A 19,756-nucleotide genomic window follows, 5' to 3' on the forward strand; every position below is an offset into this window, starting at 1 on the left:
CCCATTTTGTTTTTCTGAGAAACCATTGACCTTCTCGCATTAGGCAAGTTCACTGATACACTCCATGTCGTCAAGTTTTTTTTGCCAAAAGCTATAGCCAGAGTACTATCGACATACCATCCCACTGTATAATGGTAAGAATCCAAAATTGCAAAGTCATTAGAATTAGTTGATAAAATGAAAATCTACGAAAACATCGGGTCGAAGCGAGAAAAATAGGGCCAAAAGGTACGAAATACAATTTGAGAAAAGCAAATGATATAGGCTTTAACCATCTATGAAAGACTGTTGTGCTAAATGCCAATCAATGTGTTGGGACCCAGGTAGAACTCACCCTTAAAATCCAGCTGTTAGGGGGGGGGGGGGGTGTTGCAAGCTCTTATAAGCCCATCCACATTTCTTCACTTAATTATCTGATGTGGGACCTTTTGCTTTTGCGTGGAAATCCTAACAAGCTCCCCCTCCACGCGGAAGCAACGTGGATAATCTCTCCTCTCTAAGCGGTGGCAAGGTGGGAACCACGAGATCTTCTCCGAGAGAATTTCACCATCCTCGAAGATACACTGGGTAACCTGAGAGCATCTCTGAGGGATTATTTCCATCCTCGAGGGTACACCAGGGTTACCACACCCCAGCTCTGATACCACATGTCAGGACCCATGTAGAACTCACCCTTAAAAGCTAGCCGTTAAGGGGAGGGTGCCCAAGTCCTAAGAAGCCCATAAACATTTCTTTAACGTATCAGATGGGGTATCTTTTGTTTTTGTATAGAACTAGAACACAAAGACATGCAGGATGCCCAATTTTTTAAACTTATCTAGTGAGAAGAAGTACTCGTGCCAAGTTAATGGAGTAAAAAGAGGTAGGGGCAGACCGAAAACAACTTGGGTAGAAACAGTGAGGAAAGACTTGATGGCTAGGAACATAATAGATAACATGACATTGGATAGGAGTCAATGGAAGAAAACGATCCATGTAGACGGGCGAACCCAACTAAGTGTCAGGATTAGACTTAGTCAATTCGAGCCGGGTAGATTCTTTCACCTTCTTCATGAAAATTTTCTATAGGATTCATTTAGGGACAAAGGCTTAGTTGAGTTGTGTGGGGCTGGGCGTGGTGGGGCAAATGCCAGAATCAAGAGGAATCGAATAGGATGCTGATTCCAACACTTGATTCCAGCAATCCAATCAACGGGTGCTAGAATCTTTACTATTCCCATGTATGAGAAAGGGTCCAATACTATAACCCCAACCAAACAATGGATATGTGGGATGCTTGATTAATCTCCTCTATTCTCACTAGTCACTATATCCCATAGGAATAAGGATAGCACCTTTCTAGATTGTAACGGAGTATACGTAAGTTTTGAGAGTTATCCACCATAAAATATTACAAAATATAAAATGAAGCGACAAACAAAAACGACATTCTCCCACTACTTAACCAATTTATTCACCACCTTGGAAATAGCCAACTCCCTGCTTTCACACGGAGCTGAACGATTTATTATCTTCCACAAAACCCTTCTTCCCATTTTTCATGGAATTCTCTTAGTAAACTAACAAATACAGAGAGAAGAGCGGACGAAGATGTTTTTTATATTCCTTTTATTGCTAATGTTCTTCCACCATTCATGCTCTCAAGGTAAATCTGTTGCCTCTTCAAACATCACTGTGTAATCTCTTTGAAAGATTGCAACTATAGGTTTGAAATTTGGGTAGGGTCGGATTGAGTTTTTTTGAATTGGAATCAGTCTGAACCCAACCTGATTTTATGGAAGAAGGTCAACCCGAATTCCCAAAAATCGACCTTAGTTGCACCCCTAGTCGCGGCTAAATTTGTCGCCCCAAATCAGCCTTTCACTTTTTTTGTGAAGGGCTGAGATCAATCTCGCTAAAAAATATATTTTTTAATCTGTGCCCTTCACAAGAGTGAAGGGCTGATTTCAATGTGACCACACTTAGTCGCGACAGAGGTGAAACAATCTCAGATCAAAAGATTTCATTGCATGTCTATGTCCTAGATCAATGTAGTCAGACCCGTCGGACCATCCAAGATCATTGACAAACAAAATGGGGTATCAAAAAAATTGAATTATTTAAAATATTTTTCATTTACATGGAGTATTTTGTACATATATGGTAGACTTTAGCTGGGTTGCCCACCTAGACATCATGTTATAAGAGCAAGCTTGAGACCTTTCTGATATTTGTTAGACTATGGTATATGCTACATAGGGGGAGAGGTGGAACACTGAAATTAGTTGAAGATGGGTGCTAGATCCTAAATACTCAAGATGTATTTGCTAGGCAATTTTACAGAAAGCCATTTAGTGGCTCACTTTTTTGGATAGACCAGCCACCTCATCAGAATTAAATGAATATGACAAAATTTACAATGAGGTGGCTGTTCTCTTCTGAAAGAATGAGCCGCGGATTTGCTTTCTGGGAAATTGCCTAGGAAGTCCCGTCATGATGGTCCTTCATACTCTGCACGACAAATTGACATTTTAATAACTGTTCTTTCATGACAAAAAATACCCTCCTTTATTATTACGGGAAAAATACAGTTACACCCCCTCAACTTCCTGACATTTCAACTTTAACCATGACTTTTAAAAGTCACCAACTACACACTCTCGGATTTCAATTTGTATAAAGTAGAGCCCCTCTTTAGAAACACTACCAATGCTAATGAAGACCCCATACCCCCTCCAAACCCCATACCCGAATCTAAAACTACAAAAAACACAGTGATCCCACATTTTTTGGATGATCCAGAGCGTTCATTTGATGGGCCCTAATATAGATAGAGTGTGCCCGAAAATTCAGCTCCATAGGATCATCCTAACCCTTCGATCTGTGGACGAACTTGAAGGGGTCTACCTTACACAAATTGAAACCCCAGGGGTGTAGTTGGTGATTTTTAAAAGTCAGGGTTGGAGTTGAAAATGTCTGAAAGTTGAGGGGTGTATCTGTATTATTCCTTTTTATTAAATGACAAACATACTCCTCCAATGATACACATGGCAAAAGTATGTGGGATGTCTCGTACGACCTTGGCACACGAGTGCCTTGATATCATTTTCCTTTCTCAAAACTATATTAGTAGGAAAAACTTGTCAGAAAATCGGTTCTCAAAAACCGAAACAAACAGGCCTGGTCCTGTAAGATTGCAAAAAATTTCTAGAAAAGTTTGGAAAAGAAAAATATTTTAAAAATTTCTTACCTTTTTTTGCACATGAAAATATATAACTCGAACTAACCCTATCATTTCCCTCTAAATTGTGTGAAGAAAATTTTTTCGGAAGAAAAAAGTTCCATCATTAATGTTTTTCTTACAATCCAAATCAGGATGTAAATTTGACTCCAGTAATTAGTTTTGGACTTACTATTGGTTCTAAAAATCCAAAACAAATAAGCCCTTAATAATTGCCAATCAAGTCAGCTGTGCCAAATGGACCGAGTTACAACTAAGAAGCTCATCCAACTCGCGTGTTAAAATGCATGTTAATATTTTTAATCTTCCCTTCTGGGGTTCTAATTTCGTTGAGATTCTACAGATGACTCGTTGAACATCGACTGTGGATCGGAGAGTTCATACTTCGATTCGTCGACCCTTATAGAATGGCATTCTGATCACGACTTCATTGACACGGGCTACAATGGTCAAGTTCTTCAAGACGCCCCCTACTGGAGTAAGCAGATGAATTCTCTCCGATTTTTTTCCGATCAAAACAAGAATTGCTACACATTGCCGGCCTCTAGTCAAGAAAAATATCTTGTTCGAGCCGGATTTTACTACGGTAACTATAACGGACGATCAAAGCCGCCCATCTTTGATCTCCAGTTTGATGGTAATTTGTGGGCCACGGTTAATTCTTCGCTTGATAGACCCCTTTTATATGAAGCAATCGTAGTATCAAAACACGATAATATTAGTGTTTGTGTTGCTAGAACGCGGGATGATGAGCTTCCCTTCATCTCTACTCTTGTAATGATCTCGCTTCCGTCCGAAATGTACGGTGGGATGGAGAGTAATCATGCCTTGTTCAATAAATACAGGGTAGATTTTGGAGGATCGGAGGCTAGTGGGTAAGTTTAATCTTGAAACCATTGCTCAAAAACTCAAAACATGACTCGACTGGAAATTTTGTTGACTCAACTCAACTCGATGAAAACTCCAGTATATTTTCCTACAAATATAAATATATATATATATATATATATATATGAGCTTGCAGTTCCTGCGGGTGCCCTCAGCTAAGCTTAGCTGCGGTGGCTCTTTAAAAACATAGGGGCCCCACATTGTTAGGATGATCTGAAGCATTCATTTGAAAGGCCACATCATAGATAGGGTGTGTACAAAAAATCAGCTCCATTGGATCATCCTAACCCCTCCAAAAGTGGGGGCAAAAATGGGCAGATTTGTGGACAAAATGTGTCTATCCATTTTTGCCCCCACTTTTGGAGGGGTTAGGATGATCCAATGGAGCTGATTTTTTGTACACACCATATCTATGATGTGGCCTTTCAAATGAATGCTTCGGATCATCCTAACAATGTGGGGCTCCTATGTTTTTAAAGAGCCATCTCATATAAGCTATATGAGGGCACCCTTAGGAACCCTTTTCTCATATATATATATATATATATATATATATATATATATATATATATATATATAGAGAGAGAGAGAGAGAGAGAGAGAGAGAGAGAGAGAGAGAGAGAGAGAGAGAGAGAAATTCACCTGTTTACAACTAGCATGTTATATGTGAGAACTTCGTTTTGCTAGCAAGTCGAGTTTGCTTAAGCGCGTTTTAAAGTTTACTCAACTAGTTTTAGTGCTATGTTTGAAAGAGTAATAGCAAAATTGAATTAAATGAAAACCACCAAAAGCCCTTATTGTAGTTCTCAACTAAATATCCCTTTCAAAATTGAGTTTAGGGAAAATTACCAATAGCCCTTTGATTATCCTTCTCAACTAAGTCTCCCTTTAAAAATTGAGTTGAAGGGAAAATTACCAGAAGCCCTTTGATTATAGTTTCTCAATCAAACATCGCTTTCCTTCTTTATAGTAACCAAAATATCCTCAAAACAATCATGACCGTATAAACTAAATTTGATAAGGAGATGATATTTTCAACCTCCCATGCATTACTTGCACGCTCTCCTTAAAACGTGATTTGACATAAAGTTGCCCACTTTTCACGTCAAATCAAGTTAAAAGGGGAGCGTGCATGTAATGCCGGGCGGGGTTGAAAATATCATCACCCAATTTGATATATTATTTCTTCCAAAAAATTAAAAAATTTTAACGGATCATTTAGATATTTAAAAATTGATTAATATTACATTTTAGTTAGAATATTTATTTTTGCAATGGTGAATGATGTGAACCCTGATACGACTATCGTACGTGTAGCCTGTAAGGATCAACACATAAAATTGGATAAATTATATGGTGGTCGCACATGCATGGTGCGAGTTTATAGATTGAGAACACTTAGTTAGTAATTAATAATTTCTAATATCTTATATAAAATGCAGCCAAGAGCAATATTAATTATTAGAGACCTAACTATATATATGCACATACACCAATGTTTTTTTAGGGATCTAAATAGTACATCTTTTGTGGCTTGCAATTGATGGGCCATACAAAATATTTCTTGCATTGAACAATTTTGAGTTTAATTTGACACTATAATTTGTGGATATCTTTCTCTTATATTTTGTTTAATTATTTATTATTTTACGTCATTCATCTCAAAGCCTATATATATATTATGCTTCTCAATTAAAATATGGCTAATCACGTCCAAAAAATGTAAATTTGTAGGTACCTAATTGATACCTATCGCCGGATTTGGTACCCCATAAACTTGACAAGGTACCCCACAGTTATTGCTGACTATATATACCCATCAAACTCCTTGGATGATGACCCTCCTTTCACAGTGGTCCAAACAGCTATAGAAGCACCATCACCGTCCGATTCCATTATCCTTACGTTTAATCTTGATCAACCCCAGATCAAACAGTCCAAGTACATCACTCTCTATTTCACTGAAGTGAAAGACCTTGGCTTCGACGAGAATAGAACTTTCTATGTATACATGGATGGAGAAAATTACAATCTCACTGTTTCTCCTCGATACGAGATGTATGATGAGATCTCTGGGAATACAAATCCAAACGTTGGATCTTTCAATCTAACCCTTGCGCCAACTCAGAATTCAACTCTACCTCCAATCATAAGTGCAATGGAGCTATTTACTGTGAGCGAGGATCTGGTTGAAGGAACTACGGATGATGATGGTGAGCTTTCTCTTAAATATGTATCTCATTTATATCTTTAATTTCCCTAAGGTTTCTGATATTCTTTAGGCAAGAGGACTAGAATCCATTGATCATATTTATCAATCTAGGAATTATTCAGCTTGTGGAAATTGGAGGTTCTCTCCCTTGACCGCGTAGAGCTCTTCAATATTTATATAGCTATATATGGGTGAAACTTGGGTTGGGTCAGGTTGAGCTTTAGCTAAAAAATGAATAGGAATCAACCCAAATCAGACCCAATTTTAAGGTAAAAGATCAACCCGAATTCCAAGAAATAGACTCGAATTGCGCTCTTAGCTAGGGGTTCATCTTGGGGGGGTTGAGGCCAACACTAGTCCATAGAACTATCTTGACCCTAACCCAATCCAACCTGAGCCTCGTGTCGAGGTGAGTCAATCCTAACCCTACTCGTCTAACCAAATTTTCGAAATTGGGAAAGGTTGGGTTAGGTTAGGGATTATTCCAAGGCCCCAATCTTAACCTAACCTGATATTAAATTGGGTTGATTATTCCAAACAGTAAATTGTGTCTAGGAAAAGACCCCTAGATCTGGCCGCAACGGAAACTCAAGCTCGAAATTTATAACCTATGGATGTTGGGCATTGTCTATGTGGATCTCGTCGATCTCTTCCAAATAAATATTGGTCAGTTAGGATCCTCCCTATTAGTTCTTGAACCAAATCCCATTGAGGTAGGGTCCTCTATTGTTGTATCTCCATTGTTTCCCTTTTTTTCTCTGCTTAATGGAATGAAAAATGCCAGTGAGAGGATTAGCAGAGCTCGCCTACAACTCGAAGCGCATAAGGAGATGGACAGGAGATCCATGTCTACCAGCAAATACAGTCTGGGAATGGTTGAGATGCAATAACGAGGACCCGCCCAGAGTGACTGCTCTGTAAGCTTTCGATGCCATTCTTGTTAGATATTTTCAAAATATAAATGAGGAATACTAAACTCAAGGGCGCCCTTGCAAAAATTGGGTGAAAGGGCGGCCCTATTAGGTGCACTGTCACCAAAGCTCATTAATAATATGTAAAAGTCAAAAGAACATTCATTGCACTCCTGGGACGTTCAGCCAATGGGGGTGCCCTTTCATTGGATTTTTGAAAGGACACCCTTGAGTTTAGCATTCCTGAATATAAAAACATATGCCCGATGGTGAGATGCCACATATCAGATCAATTCGTCGAGGTGAGGTCCCCCGACATCAAAGCAAGAAGGTGTGAATATCACTTCCCATCATTTATTGCATTTGTCTGCTTTGTATGTTATGCTGCATGTGGCATGTTTAAGAATTATGGCGTATGCTAGGGAAAAAGAGCAAGTAGTTGCAGTTTTGCTTGATAATATGGAAAAGGGGAGGTACGTGGTGGGAGCTCTGGTTGGTGGGAGGTGATATTAACCCATGAAAGTGATATGGACAGCCTCACTTTAATAATAACATTAGTAACCAACCACTGAGAATGCAAGAGCTATGGATGTTGACAAAAACCCACAAGGAGAGCCTTCCATTTTCTTTCATGTGTCCAAATGGCTATATATGGAGAAGAAAACCTCTAGGGTAAAGGGTTGGACCAAAACAAGAAGCTCAAAGAAGTCACCTTTAAGTTAAATCCTCGAGAACCCATCTCAATGACATGGGTACTTAGACTAGGATCTAAGTCAAAGAAAAGTTAGTGTTAATCTCGGCTTAAAAAGGCTCTTACTAGTTTCAGATTTGATGCACGCTCCCCAAAAAGTTCCCAATAGAACTTGAAATGCCTCAAAGTTCAAGGAAGAATATGTATGCAATAGAAGTGCATTTGAAGATATTTTTCTTACTTTTTCTTCAAAGCAAGATAAGAGAGGTCCATTGACAATGAATCATAACTGAAACATGCCTCCAATACAAACTCTGGAACAGCCAATCATTTTCCGCCACGTGTTCAGTTGATGATCAACCGGGAAATAATCATCGGTCCACCACGTGGCAAAAAATAACTAGCCGTTTCTAGGTTGCATGCAGTCTGAAAAAATAATTAAAGACAGAAGTGGATATTACTTTCCAATTAAAATTGGCCTCTCGGGGAATTCTGACTGTGATTTCTCTCTCTTTTCCATCTTGTAAAATAAAATCATTTCAGATATCTCTCAGGTTATGATCTCGAAGGTTCTCTTCGTGATTTCAGTCAAATGCAAGCTCTTGAATTTATGTAAGTTCATGTTGATTTTTGCCTTGTGTGTCTGTATGAGAGAGAGAGAGAGAGAGAGAGAGAGCTGAAGTTTCATAGTTTTTTGTAGTGACTTGCAGAATAACAGTCTCAGTGGAACCATTCCTAGCTTCCTTGGAAAACTTCCCAACTTGAAAGAATTGTAAGTAAAGAAACATAGTTACTTAAACTAGTACTTCAAAAATTTTCTGCAAAACCACCAGTAATTCCAAAATCTTAAGCTATATACTTTAAAACTCCGCATCACGTTTGGCCCCTCTTTCTAGGGTTGTCCTACATGTTGCACATGTGGCTCATCTTTTTTGTTTGGCTATGGATTTTTGCTATCAAGGAGGTTAATTTGAACTCAAGACCTTTGGCTCTGATACCATGTGAGCTTTTGGAGTAACTGGCCTGGTTGTTTTACATGGTATAAGAGCCAAAGATCATGAGTTCAAACATCCTTGATAGCAAAAGTCCACATGAAATTGCCAAACCCAAAGAGGGGCCACATATGTGCCACGTGTAGGCCAACCCTAAAAAAAGAGGAGACACGTGAGGGGGAGTGTTAAAGTATAAAAGATTAAATAACACCATTTCCACCAGCTTAAACTTCTGGAGTAACTAGTAGTTTCACATTTTCTTCTTGTAATCTTCTCATTTTCATAACAGGAACTTAGCCTACAACAGCTTCAGTGGAAGCTTGCCGGAATCTCTTACAAATAACAACAAAATATCCTTGAAGTAAGAAGATCAAACTGGTTCATACTTGCCTCTTCTGCTTTTTTCTTTATGATAGCTTTTTAATACTTAACCTCAATCCCTGACACCCTCATCAATTTGCAGTGTTACAGGAAACCCGGGCTTAGAGCTTCCTGAAAAGAGCAAGACTGCGCTTATCGTGGGTTTATCGGTGGGTGGAGCTTTGCTTTTCATAATATTTTGTCTCTTGCTAGTAATACTACTTCATTGTTCAAGGAAAAGAAGAGAACAAGAAGAGACAACAGTAGAACTTAGTACCCTTCAAGGGGATTCTCATGTTGATAATGCAGTAAATGTGGCTCTTTATCAAAATGGGAGGGGCCAAAATGAGGAAATGAAAGAAGCGACAACAGTAGAACCTTTTGGCCTTCCTATGGATGCTCAAGTTGGAAATCCTGAAGGGGATAATGGAGTAAGTGATGGGCTTGAGCAGAATGAGGACATGCTTGAAGAGCTGAGAATGCAGATGGAATTAGAGCTTGGAGCATTAGTTGAACTACATGACCAATTGGGCAATGAAATGCCCCGGTAAGAATAGTTTTAGCTCAATGAAAATAAGGGCAATTCAAAGAAGTTTCTTAGGATAATGCTTATGTAGTTTAAGATGTGTAGGGTTTTTGGATTATATTAATAAAATGACTTATTAGTTGAGTCGAGGCATGAATATGATTACCCTGTCCTTTAAGGAAAATATCGCCCTCCACATATGATGAGTCTTCTCTAGTGTATGCCTCTGGGATACAACGACTTCACTTTAGGACTGTGCACTCATGCGACCTGGATGTCTTGCAAACACGACTATATTGGCCTTGATATGAGAGATAACGGGTAAAAAATCTTTAAAATAGAGGAGAGTTATAAATGAATATTGGTTAACACATACTTAAAGGATTGAGGAGATGCATATTGTAAAAAAAGATGTAATAAATCACGTTTAAACATTAAGCGGCATAATTAAACCACGATTTAGAAGAAAATGATATGATTATGACATATTTAGAGAGATGCCATCATAAATTTAAGGTCTCACCAATTGAAACTTGAATCTGGGTGATTCAAGTTACTTTTGTCCCCGTGTAATCAAACAATGTATAAACCAAAATCCAATATGCCTTGGAATAAATGAAGTATTGTCGTGGTGTTTTCGGGTAATTATTTTGTATTGAGAAGTGAAGAATCTTTACATGTTTCCTATGTCCTTTATACTAGGTTAGATTCTCCAAGAGTCCATTGGGGATATCTATGACCTAAGGCCCTGTTTGGATTGCAGGAATGTCGTGAAAAGTTTGGAAATGAATTTTTTTCTAAAACTTCGTACCTTTTTTATACATGAAAGATGACATGAACCAACCCTATTCAATTTTTACTTAGAGAGGCCTTTAATTTTTTATAATATCCCTTTAAGTTAACTATAATCGTACCATTTTCCTCTAAATTGAGGAAAGAAAAAAATTCCCAAGAAATTTTTTTCTTCCACCATAAATGTTTCTTCTTGCAATCTGCACAGGGCCTAAGGGACTCATGGGAACTACAACTATGTGTTTAATGTGGCTAGTTATGTTAGGAGTGGTTTGCATCTATAAATATAGGGAAATGTTATTAGTACTACTGTATTTTGATGAGGGCACTCCTCACTTTATTAAAAGTACTGAATGTTAGAGGGTTGATCCTAGGCCTCTATAGATCGGAGGGTTAGGTTCAACCTCTGGAAATGATTTTGGGGGCATAACCTATTTATGCTGTGGCCCATCTAATGAACGGTTTGGATCATCCTATGGTGCGGGCCATACCGTACTTTTAATAAAGTGAGGAGTTCCCTCATCAAAATACAGTAGTGCTGATAACATTTCCCTAAATATATAGCATTGGTGTAGAGAAAGTAAATAGGTGAAACAAGAGACAAGAAGAAGTGTAGAGATTTAGAAGGAAGGAGAATAACACCAAGTTTCTTGTAGTGTTTTTGATATATATATATATATATATATATATATATATATAGATATATATATATAAGTTTTCATCTTGGTGTTCATTTGTACTTTTAGTGGAGCCCACATGCCCCTTTGGCCTTGTATCTCCCTAATCCTTTATCAACATCTATTCATTACATTGCCCCATAATCTAACCATTCAATTTGGGGCCAACAAAAAAAGGGGTTAGAGTTTCTTATATTAGAAGTCCCTAACACATACGAAATCATTCATTGCTCTTCTCTCTATCATTACTTTGTCCTCCACTTTTCATTAATTGGATTATTAGGATCATCCAATTGTGAATATTTTGACAAGGCCCCACCAAATCAATGGTCAAGATCACAAGAATCCACCTCTAGGGTTTGGTGGGACAAGCAAGATAAGCTCTTCTTCTGTGATTGTGACCTTAGAGCCTTGCCAAACAAGAAAAACCATTTTCCTCTATTTTATCCATTTATTGCCGTCTGCCCATTTAAATATTTGCTTGCTTTCCACATCAACTCGAAGTATAATTCTTCATCAACATTCATGGAAATTAGTTGCACTCTCTGTAAGTGTGAGGAGAATAGCAGTGTTCGTTTGGATGGGAAGATGGTTTCACTCCTCTTATTACTTGTATTGTTCACTTACCCTGGTAATTTTTTTCATCCTTTCTTTCTTCTCTGGGGCTATTCGTCTAACAATCATATTATGTCGCAAAAATAATAAAAATCCCAATAAAATCTTAAAGTCAAATCTAGAAGGAAAACATAAACAGTAACAAAAACCAAAAACAATAAAGTGTGAAAAAATATGAAGAAGAAGTACATAAATCAAGAGGATGAGAAAGATGAGTAGAAGACAATGAGCATAAATAGGACCAATAATCAGTTTTGGACTTGCAATCGGTTCTCAAATCCAAAACAAGGCCTAAACATAAATTTGAGTCCAGTAATCAGTTTTGGACTTACAATTTGTTCTCAAAATCCAAAACAAAAAGGGCCTTAATAATCAGCAATTGACTCAACTGTTCCAACTCAACCTTGTCACAACTAAGAATGTCATCAGACTTAGCATGTTAATTAAAAAATCCATGTTAATTTTTTTAGGGATGCTATACTCACAGGAGCACTTGTACAAACCAAGGGCTCCTCCATTGGATCCATGCCATCCTGAGTGCGGTTATCAGCGGCACTGATAACCGCACTCAGGATGGCGTGGATCCAATGGAGGAGCCCTTGTAGCCGGTTTCTACAAGGGCTACTGTGAGTTTAGCATCCCTCTATTTTTTTTTTAATCTTCTCTTCTTGGGTGCTAATTTCTTTGAGATTCTACAGATTTTTACGACTCAGTGAACATTGACTGTGGAGCGGAGAGTTCATACCTTGATTTCTCGACTATTATAGAATGGTCTACCGATCACGACTTCATTGACACAGGCCACAACGGGCAAGTTCTCCGAGGCACTCCCTTTTGGACTAAGCAGATGAGTTCTCTCCGATTCTTTTCCGATCAAAACAAGAACTGCTACACACTGCCAGCCACAATTCAAGAGAAATATCTCATTCGAGCCGGATTTTACTATGGTAACTATGACAGGCGATCAAAGCCGCCCATCTTTGATCTCCAGCTTGATGGTAATTTTTGGGCCACTGTTAATTCTTCACTTGATAGACCCCTTTTATATGAAGCAATCATAGTATCAAGACGCGATAATATAAGTGTCTGTGTTGCTCGAACGAGGGATGGTGAGCTTCCCTTCATTTCTACTCTTGAAATGATCCCAATTCCGTCTGAAATGTATGGTGAGATGGACAGTAATCGTGCCTTGTTCAATAAATACAGGGTGGATTTCGGAGGATCAGAGGCTACCGGGTGAGTTTAATTAATCTTGAATCCATTGCTAAAAAAACTCAAAAACATGACTCCACTCGAAATTTAGTTGAGTCGACTCAACTCGATAAAAGTTCTAGCATATTTTCTATTCATATTCATATTCGAGTGGAGTCAATGAGTTTTAGAGATATGCTTGAAACAAAGAGCTGAACAAAGAAGTGCCACGTGACTAGTAGAATGGGGTGGGGTTCATAGTAGTGGAGAAGATCCTATGGAGAGATATTCGAGTTATTTATTATTTTACTTCATTCATTTTAAAGCCACTACTATGTGAACGGTTAGGATAATCCAATGGAGAAGATCCTTGGGGTATATCCTATCCATAGTAGTGGCCATCAAATGAATAATTTTGATCATTTAAAAGTGGCCCCCACCTATACAATTACCCTGCTCATATTTGTTTGGAATAATAGTAAAAAAAAACCCATCTAGCCACATACACTAACATATAAGGAAATGATATATTCAGCTCATTTTTTACTTGGGACTTTACCCTTTAGGGTAAAAGAGTATTCATAAATACACTGGAGGGGACTTTACCAAGTGGAAAAGGGAAAAAAATATATCATTTCCCTATGTATGTATGTGCATATTATATGCTTCTCAGTTAGAATATGACTAATCACGCCCGAAAAATGCAAAATTGTAGGTACCTAACTGATACCCACCGCCGGATCTGGTACCCTGTATACTCGACAAGGTACCCCACAGTTATTGCTGACTATATATTCCCAACAAACTCCTTGGATGATGACCCTCCTTTTGCCGTGGTCAAAACAGCTATAGAAGCTCCTGCACCGTCGGATTCCATTATTCTTATGTTTAATCTTGATCAACCCCAGATCAAACAGTCCAAGTATGTCAATCTCTATTTCACCGAAGTGAAAGAGCTTGACTTAAACCAGACCAGAACATTTGATGTTTACATGGATGGAGAAAATTACAATCTTACCGTTTCTCCTCGATACGAGATGTATGATGAGATCTCTGGGAATACAAATACAACCGTTGGATCTTTCGTTCTAACCCTTGCCCCAACACAGAATTCAACTCTACCTCCAATCATAAGTGCGATGGAGCTATTTATTGTGAGCGACGATCTGGTTGAAGGAACTATGGATGATGATGGTGAGCTTTCCTTTAAAAAATCTCATTTATCTTTCATTTGTCTAAGGTTTCTGATATTATGTAGGCAAGAGGAATATAATCTATTGATCATATACGTCAATCTAGCAATTATCCACTTGTGGAACTTAGAGGTTCTCTCCCGAGACTGCTTAGATCTCCTCAATATTTATATAGCAAGGGGTGCAACTTGGGTCGGGTCAGGTTGAGCTTTCTCTGAAAAATGAATAGGAATCAACCCAAACCCGACCAAATTTTAAGGTAAAAGCTCAACCCGAATTTCTAAAAAACGACCCGAGTTGCACTCCTAGGAGTGCAACTTGGAGTGGGTTGACTCCAACCCTAGCCCATATAGCATTATCTTGATCCTTCCCAGATCCAGCCTGAGCCTCGTGTCGAGGTGGGTCAACCCTAACCCAACTAGTCTAACCAGATTTTCCCAATTGGGAAAGGTTGGGTTAGGTTCGGCTGAGATGGGTTAAGGTTGATTATTCCAAGGCCTCAAGATTAACTTAACCCGAAATTAAATTGGGTTGATTATTCCAAATCCTAAATTGGGTCTAGGAAAAGACCCCTAGATATGGCCGTAATGGAAACTCAAGCTCGAAGTTACACCCTGTGGATGTTGGGCATTGTATATTTAGATCTTGCTGATCGCTTCAAAATAAATATTGGACGGTTAGGATCCTCCTTTTAGTTCTTGTACCAAATCCCATCAAGGTAGGGTCCACTGTTGTGGTATCTCCATTGTTTTCCTTTTTTCTCTGCTTAATGGAATGAAAAAATATGTCAGTGAGAGGATTAGAAGAGCTTGGGTACAATTCGGAGCGCATAAGCAGGTGGACAGGAGATCCATGCCTACCAGCAAACACAGTTTGGGAATGGTTGAGATGCAATAGCGACGACCCGCCAAGAGTGACTGCTCTGTAAGTGTAAGCTTTCAATGTCATTCTTGTTAGATGTTTTTAAAAAATATTTATTTTTAGGGATTTGCTAGGGAGCATCGCAGAAGGAATTTCACGTAATGGCTGTTGCATGAGAGAGCAGCCACATATGCTCCAAGTTTGTCTTGTACATTTAGTTCATCCGAGGTGCCTGCTCTCATGCAACAGCCCTTCCGCAAAATGCCTTTATGTGATGATCCCTAGCAAATCCCTTATTTTTAAAGGGAGATGATTTTTTCTATGCCTCTAGGATTAACGGTGCAACTTGGGTTGATTTTTGGGAATTCGGGTTGAGCTTTTACCTTAAAATCAGGTCGGGTTCGGGTTGATTCCTATTCATTTTTTAGCAAAATCTCAACCGACCCGACCTGACCCGACCCGACCCTAGTTTTCTTTTAATGTGAATTGACGTCAAAAAGCATTAAAGTCTGCCCACAATTCACATTACCGGGGAGGGGAATTATTCTATAGTGGGGGCGAAAAAATCATCTCCCTTTTGAAAGGGAAATGATACCCCCGCCCTCTGACGGATAAAATCCCCGCTTTAACATTATCCGTTAAGTTTTAAAGGCAAAGGAAAGCGTTAAAAGGGGTGAATTTATCCTCAAGAGTGAACCATTCTCATAGAAACCGTTAAAGGGGGGGATTTTATCTGTTTAAGGGGTGAAAATAACATTTCCCTTTTTAAAAATATAAATACGTGAAAAGTGGTTTTGATTCAAAAGACATTTATGAAAGGGTATTTTATTTTTCAAAAAATATATATTTTCTTAAATAAAAAGACATATAGTTTCATGTGAAAGGGTGCCTTCTCAAGAAGGCTTAGAGCCTCACTTCATAACTATCTGTAAGAGTGGTCTAGGATTTCTAGTGTTACGAACTCCCCTTGCTCCTTTCTATCGAAGTGCGGGAATGCGGACATACTTTGGTTCGCTATTGAACTTGGGGTGCAGCCCGAGATCGATTGATATAGGCATTGTATTCTCAGGACTCTATTTTCTTGTATCCACCTACATGACGGGGGAATAAGTCTAAGATAAAGTCTTAATTAGCTTGCATGCCTAATTCCTAGGGGTGTCAACGGATCCACTTCGGGTCGGATCCACCAATGTCACAGTCACGATCCATTAAAATTCGTTATCGGTCGGGTCGGACTCGGATTGTTCTTCGGATCCTACTTTCCACTTCATGATCACGATCCATTTTAATTCGGACTGTCAATCGGAGTGTCCTATTATATTCCACTAAGCTAAGTAAACAATTAATTTTTTGAAAAGGAGATAGAATGGCAGTCCACTATTAGTGTCTCTCTATGCATTTTCTTCAACTAAATTAAAAATTTATCTATGTTTAATCTATGTGTATAATAATGCTTGTAAACAATAAAACTAATCAAAATTACATACACAAATATAATGTATAACTATTATCAAAGAATATGATGCATAAAGAACAAAACCCCTCTCTCTTTTCCTTCGTGAAAGTATGAAATGAAACAACTGAAATAAGTGAAATCGCATTCCCATCCGATTCATTAAGTGATAAGAGAGGTTTTGACTAAAATACCCTTCATAGAAGGGTTAGCATTAACAAAATTTGGAGGGTATTTTTGTGAACCATTTTGGATCGTGACTATCCAATGGGCATCTGTGGCATGCCTATGCACAATCCAAAATTTTTCGGATCCCAGATTTGATGATCCGAAATATGCCCATGGATCCTATTCATATGTTTAGATACCGTTCATTAATGTTCGGATTCGGACGATCCATCGGACCGTCTGGATCCATTGACACCCTTACTAATTCCTATTTTTATACTATGTTAATTATTTCTCCTTGTGTTTCCTTCTTTGATCCACAATTTATTAGGCATGGTACTATGAAATGGACCCGGGTCCGTATCAGGTCCACTTATGGATGGGCTTCACCATGGAAGATTCCTGGCCAAAAATATGCCTGATGGTGAGATGTCACATATCGGATCAATGCCGGCCGTTGATTTTGTAGAAAAGGTCACATCGATCATTCATCTAGCATTTTAGGGATATGAACAATCCAGGTGAAGGCCCATCTAATGGTGAGACCCAGAAGAAAAAGGATCTGGGATTGTACTAATTTATGAAAAATTAAGGAAATTAAAAGAGAAATTTGTATGAAAAATGATATGACTTGCCTCCAATACAAAATTCTGGTACAACCAAACATTTTCTGCCACGTGTTCAGTTGCATGCAAGGTTTTAAATTTCGACCGAAATCCGAAATTGATTTCGGTCCACACCGAAACCGAAACGTTCCAAAACCGAAATTTCCGAAACGTTCCAAATTTTAGTCGAAATTTCGGCGAAATTTAAGATTAAATATTAATTTTTTTTTTCATTTACAGAATTTCAGACCCGAAATTTCGGCCCAAAAATGACATTTCGAGCACCTGTTACCAAATTTCGCTCGGGATTTCTGCTAAAATTTCGGTTTCGGTTAGGACCGAAATTACCTCCGAAACCAAAATTTAAAACCTTCGTTGCATGATCTCACATGGCAAAAAATGATTAACAGTGTCCTAAGTTGAATGCAGTCAGAAAAGTGCAAAGTAAAAAGAGAAGTGCCCTTGTCAAAACATGAGTGGATACTACTTTCCAATTAGAACTAGCCTTTCCGGATTTTCTGACTGAGATTTCTCTCTCTTTTCCATTCTGTAAAATAAAATCATTTCAGATATCTTTCAGGTTATGAACTCCAAGGTTCTCTTCGTGATTTCAGTCAAATGCAAGCTCTTGAATTTGTGTAAGTTCATGTTAATTTGTGTCTTGTGTGTTTATATCAGAGTGACAGAGAGAAAGAGAACAGAAGTTTCATAGATTTTTTTTGTAGCGACTTGCAGAATAACAGTCTAACTGGACCTATTCCTGACTTCCTAGGAAAACTACCCAACTTGAAGGAATTGTAAGTAATGAAACAGAATTACTTAAACCAGTAGTTCAAAAAATTTCTTCTTGTAATCTTTTCTCATGTTCATGACAGGAATTTAGCCTACAATAGATTCACCGGAAGCTTGCCAGAATCTCTTATAAATAACAACAAAATATCCATTAAGTAAGAATGTCAAACTGGTTTTCATACTTGCTTCTTCTGCTTTTCTTTATGGTAGGTTTTAATACTTAGCCTTAATCCTTGAATGCCTCTTCTAATTTGCAGTGTTACAAGAAACCCAGGCTTAGAACATGGCTTAGAACATCCTGAAAAGAACAAGAATCCACTTATTGTGGGTTTATCTGTGACAGGAGTGCTGCTTTTCGTAATATTTTGCCTTTTGCTAGTAATACTTCTTCATTATTCAAGGAAAAGAAGAGAAAAAGAAGAGACAACATTAGAATTTGGTAGTGTTCAAGAGGATTCTCATGTTGATGATGTAGTAAACGTGGGTCTTGATCAAAACGGGCTAGGCCAAAATGAAGAAATTCAAGAAGAGACAACAGCAGAATTTGGTGGCCTTCCTATGGATGCTCAAGATGGAAATCCAAAAGGTGATAATGAAGTAAATGTTGGGGTTGAGCAGAATGAGGACATGCTTGAAGAGCTGAGAAAGCAGATGGAATCAGAGCTTGGAGAATTAGTTGAACTACATGGCCAATTGGGCAATGAAATGCCCCACTGAGAATAATTTTAGCTCCTTGGAAACAAGTGTGAAAGATATTTCTCATGATAATGATTGTGTAGTTTAAGATGTATAGGGTTTTGGGATTTTATTAATAAAATGATGAAATTGCAGTAGTAGATGGCAGGATATTTAAACCCAAACCAATAGCAATAATCAAAGGTAAAGGAATGACTTATTGGTTGAGTCGAGGCACGGATATGATTCTCTTGTCCTTAAGGAAAATACCGCCCCCACATACGATGAGTCAAGTCGATGGATCAAATGGGTTTTCTAGTGTATGCCTCTAGGATACAACGACTCCACTTTAGGAGTGTGCAATAATGCCATGTCTTGCAAACACGACTATACTGCCTTGATAAGAGAGATAAGGGATAAGGTAATCTTTAAAAAATAGGAGAGTAAAAGAATATTAGTTAACATAAAGGGATTCAGGAGATGCATTTTGTCAAAAAGATGTAGTAAATCATGTTTAAACATTAAGTGGCATAATTAAACCGCGACAACGTATATTTAAAAGGAATTGAGGAGATTCCTTTTGTCAAAAGATGTAATACATCGTGTTTAAATATTAAGCGACATAATTAAACCGTTCTGTAACTGTAATTAACATTATTTAACAAATCGTGTTTAAACTTTAATTCAAAATTGTGTTTAAGAATGGTAAATGATAAACCGTGGTAAACATAAATAAATAATTGGTAAACATAAGTATTAATAAATAAAAATTACATCACAAGCACACCACGTCCATGTCATTACTCGGCCCGGCCCGGCCCGGCCCAGCCCCGCCATGTGATAAAGGTTTTTCTCTAAATAAATCTCTATAATTTTTTCTCTAGGAATCTCAACCCCTTAGAAATCCAACCTCCTTTAATAAACCCAAGCCTTC

At 38.1% G+C, this 19,756-nt stretch overlaps 2 protein-coding genes across 2 annotated transcripts; both read left to right on the forward strand.

Moving 5' to 3' along the window:
• Positions 1 to 1,496: 1,496 nt before the first annotated feature.
• Positions 1,497 to 9,944, forward strand: LOC143849027 (putative LRR receptor-like serine/threonine-protein kinase At1g51880). Its single transcript, XM_077358080.1, has 8 exons — positions 1,497 to 1,645; positions 3,564 to 4,095; positions 5,843 to 6,321; positions 7,105 to 7,237; positions 8,466 to 8,534; positions 8,623 to 8,694; positions 9,204 to 9,275; positions 9,378 to 9,944. Exons 1-8 carry the CDS (start codon positions 1,591 to 1,593, stop codon positions 9,823 to 9,825), a joined length of 1,860 nt encoding a protein of 619 aa, XP_077214195.1. The 5' UTR covers positions 1,497 to 1,590; the 3' UTR covers positions 9,826 to 9,944.
• Positions 9,945 to 11,800: 1,856 nt separating this feature from the next.
• Positions 11,801 to 18,980, forward strand: LOC143848560 (putative LRR receptor-like serine/threonine-protein kinase At1g05700). Its single transcript, XM_077357515.1, has 8 exons — positions 11,801 to 11,900; positions 12,583 to 13,120; positions 13,791 to 14,269; positions 15,060 to 15,192; positions 17,925 to 17,993; positions 18,081 to 18,152; positions 18,231 to 18,302; positions 18,405 to 18,980. The coding sequence occupies exons 1-8, from the start codon at positions 11,858 to 11,860 to the stop codon at positions 18,862 to 18,864; spliced, it is 1,866 nt and encodes a 621-aa protein (XP_077213630.1). The 5' UTR covers positions 11,801 to 11,857; the 3' UTR covers positions 18,865 to 18,980.
• Positions 18,981 to 19,756: the final 776 nt, after the last annotated feature.

Source organism: Tasmannia lanceolata, unplaced genomic scaffold, assembly GCF_043159265.1.
Source record: "Tasmannia lanceolata isolate RefF3 unplaced genomic scaffold, GAP_Taslan_0.1 ptg000016l, whole genome shotgun sequence".
NCBI lineage: Eukaryota > Viridiplantae > Streptophyta > Magnoliopsida > Canellales > Winteraceae > Tasmannia > Tasmannia lanceolata.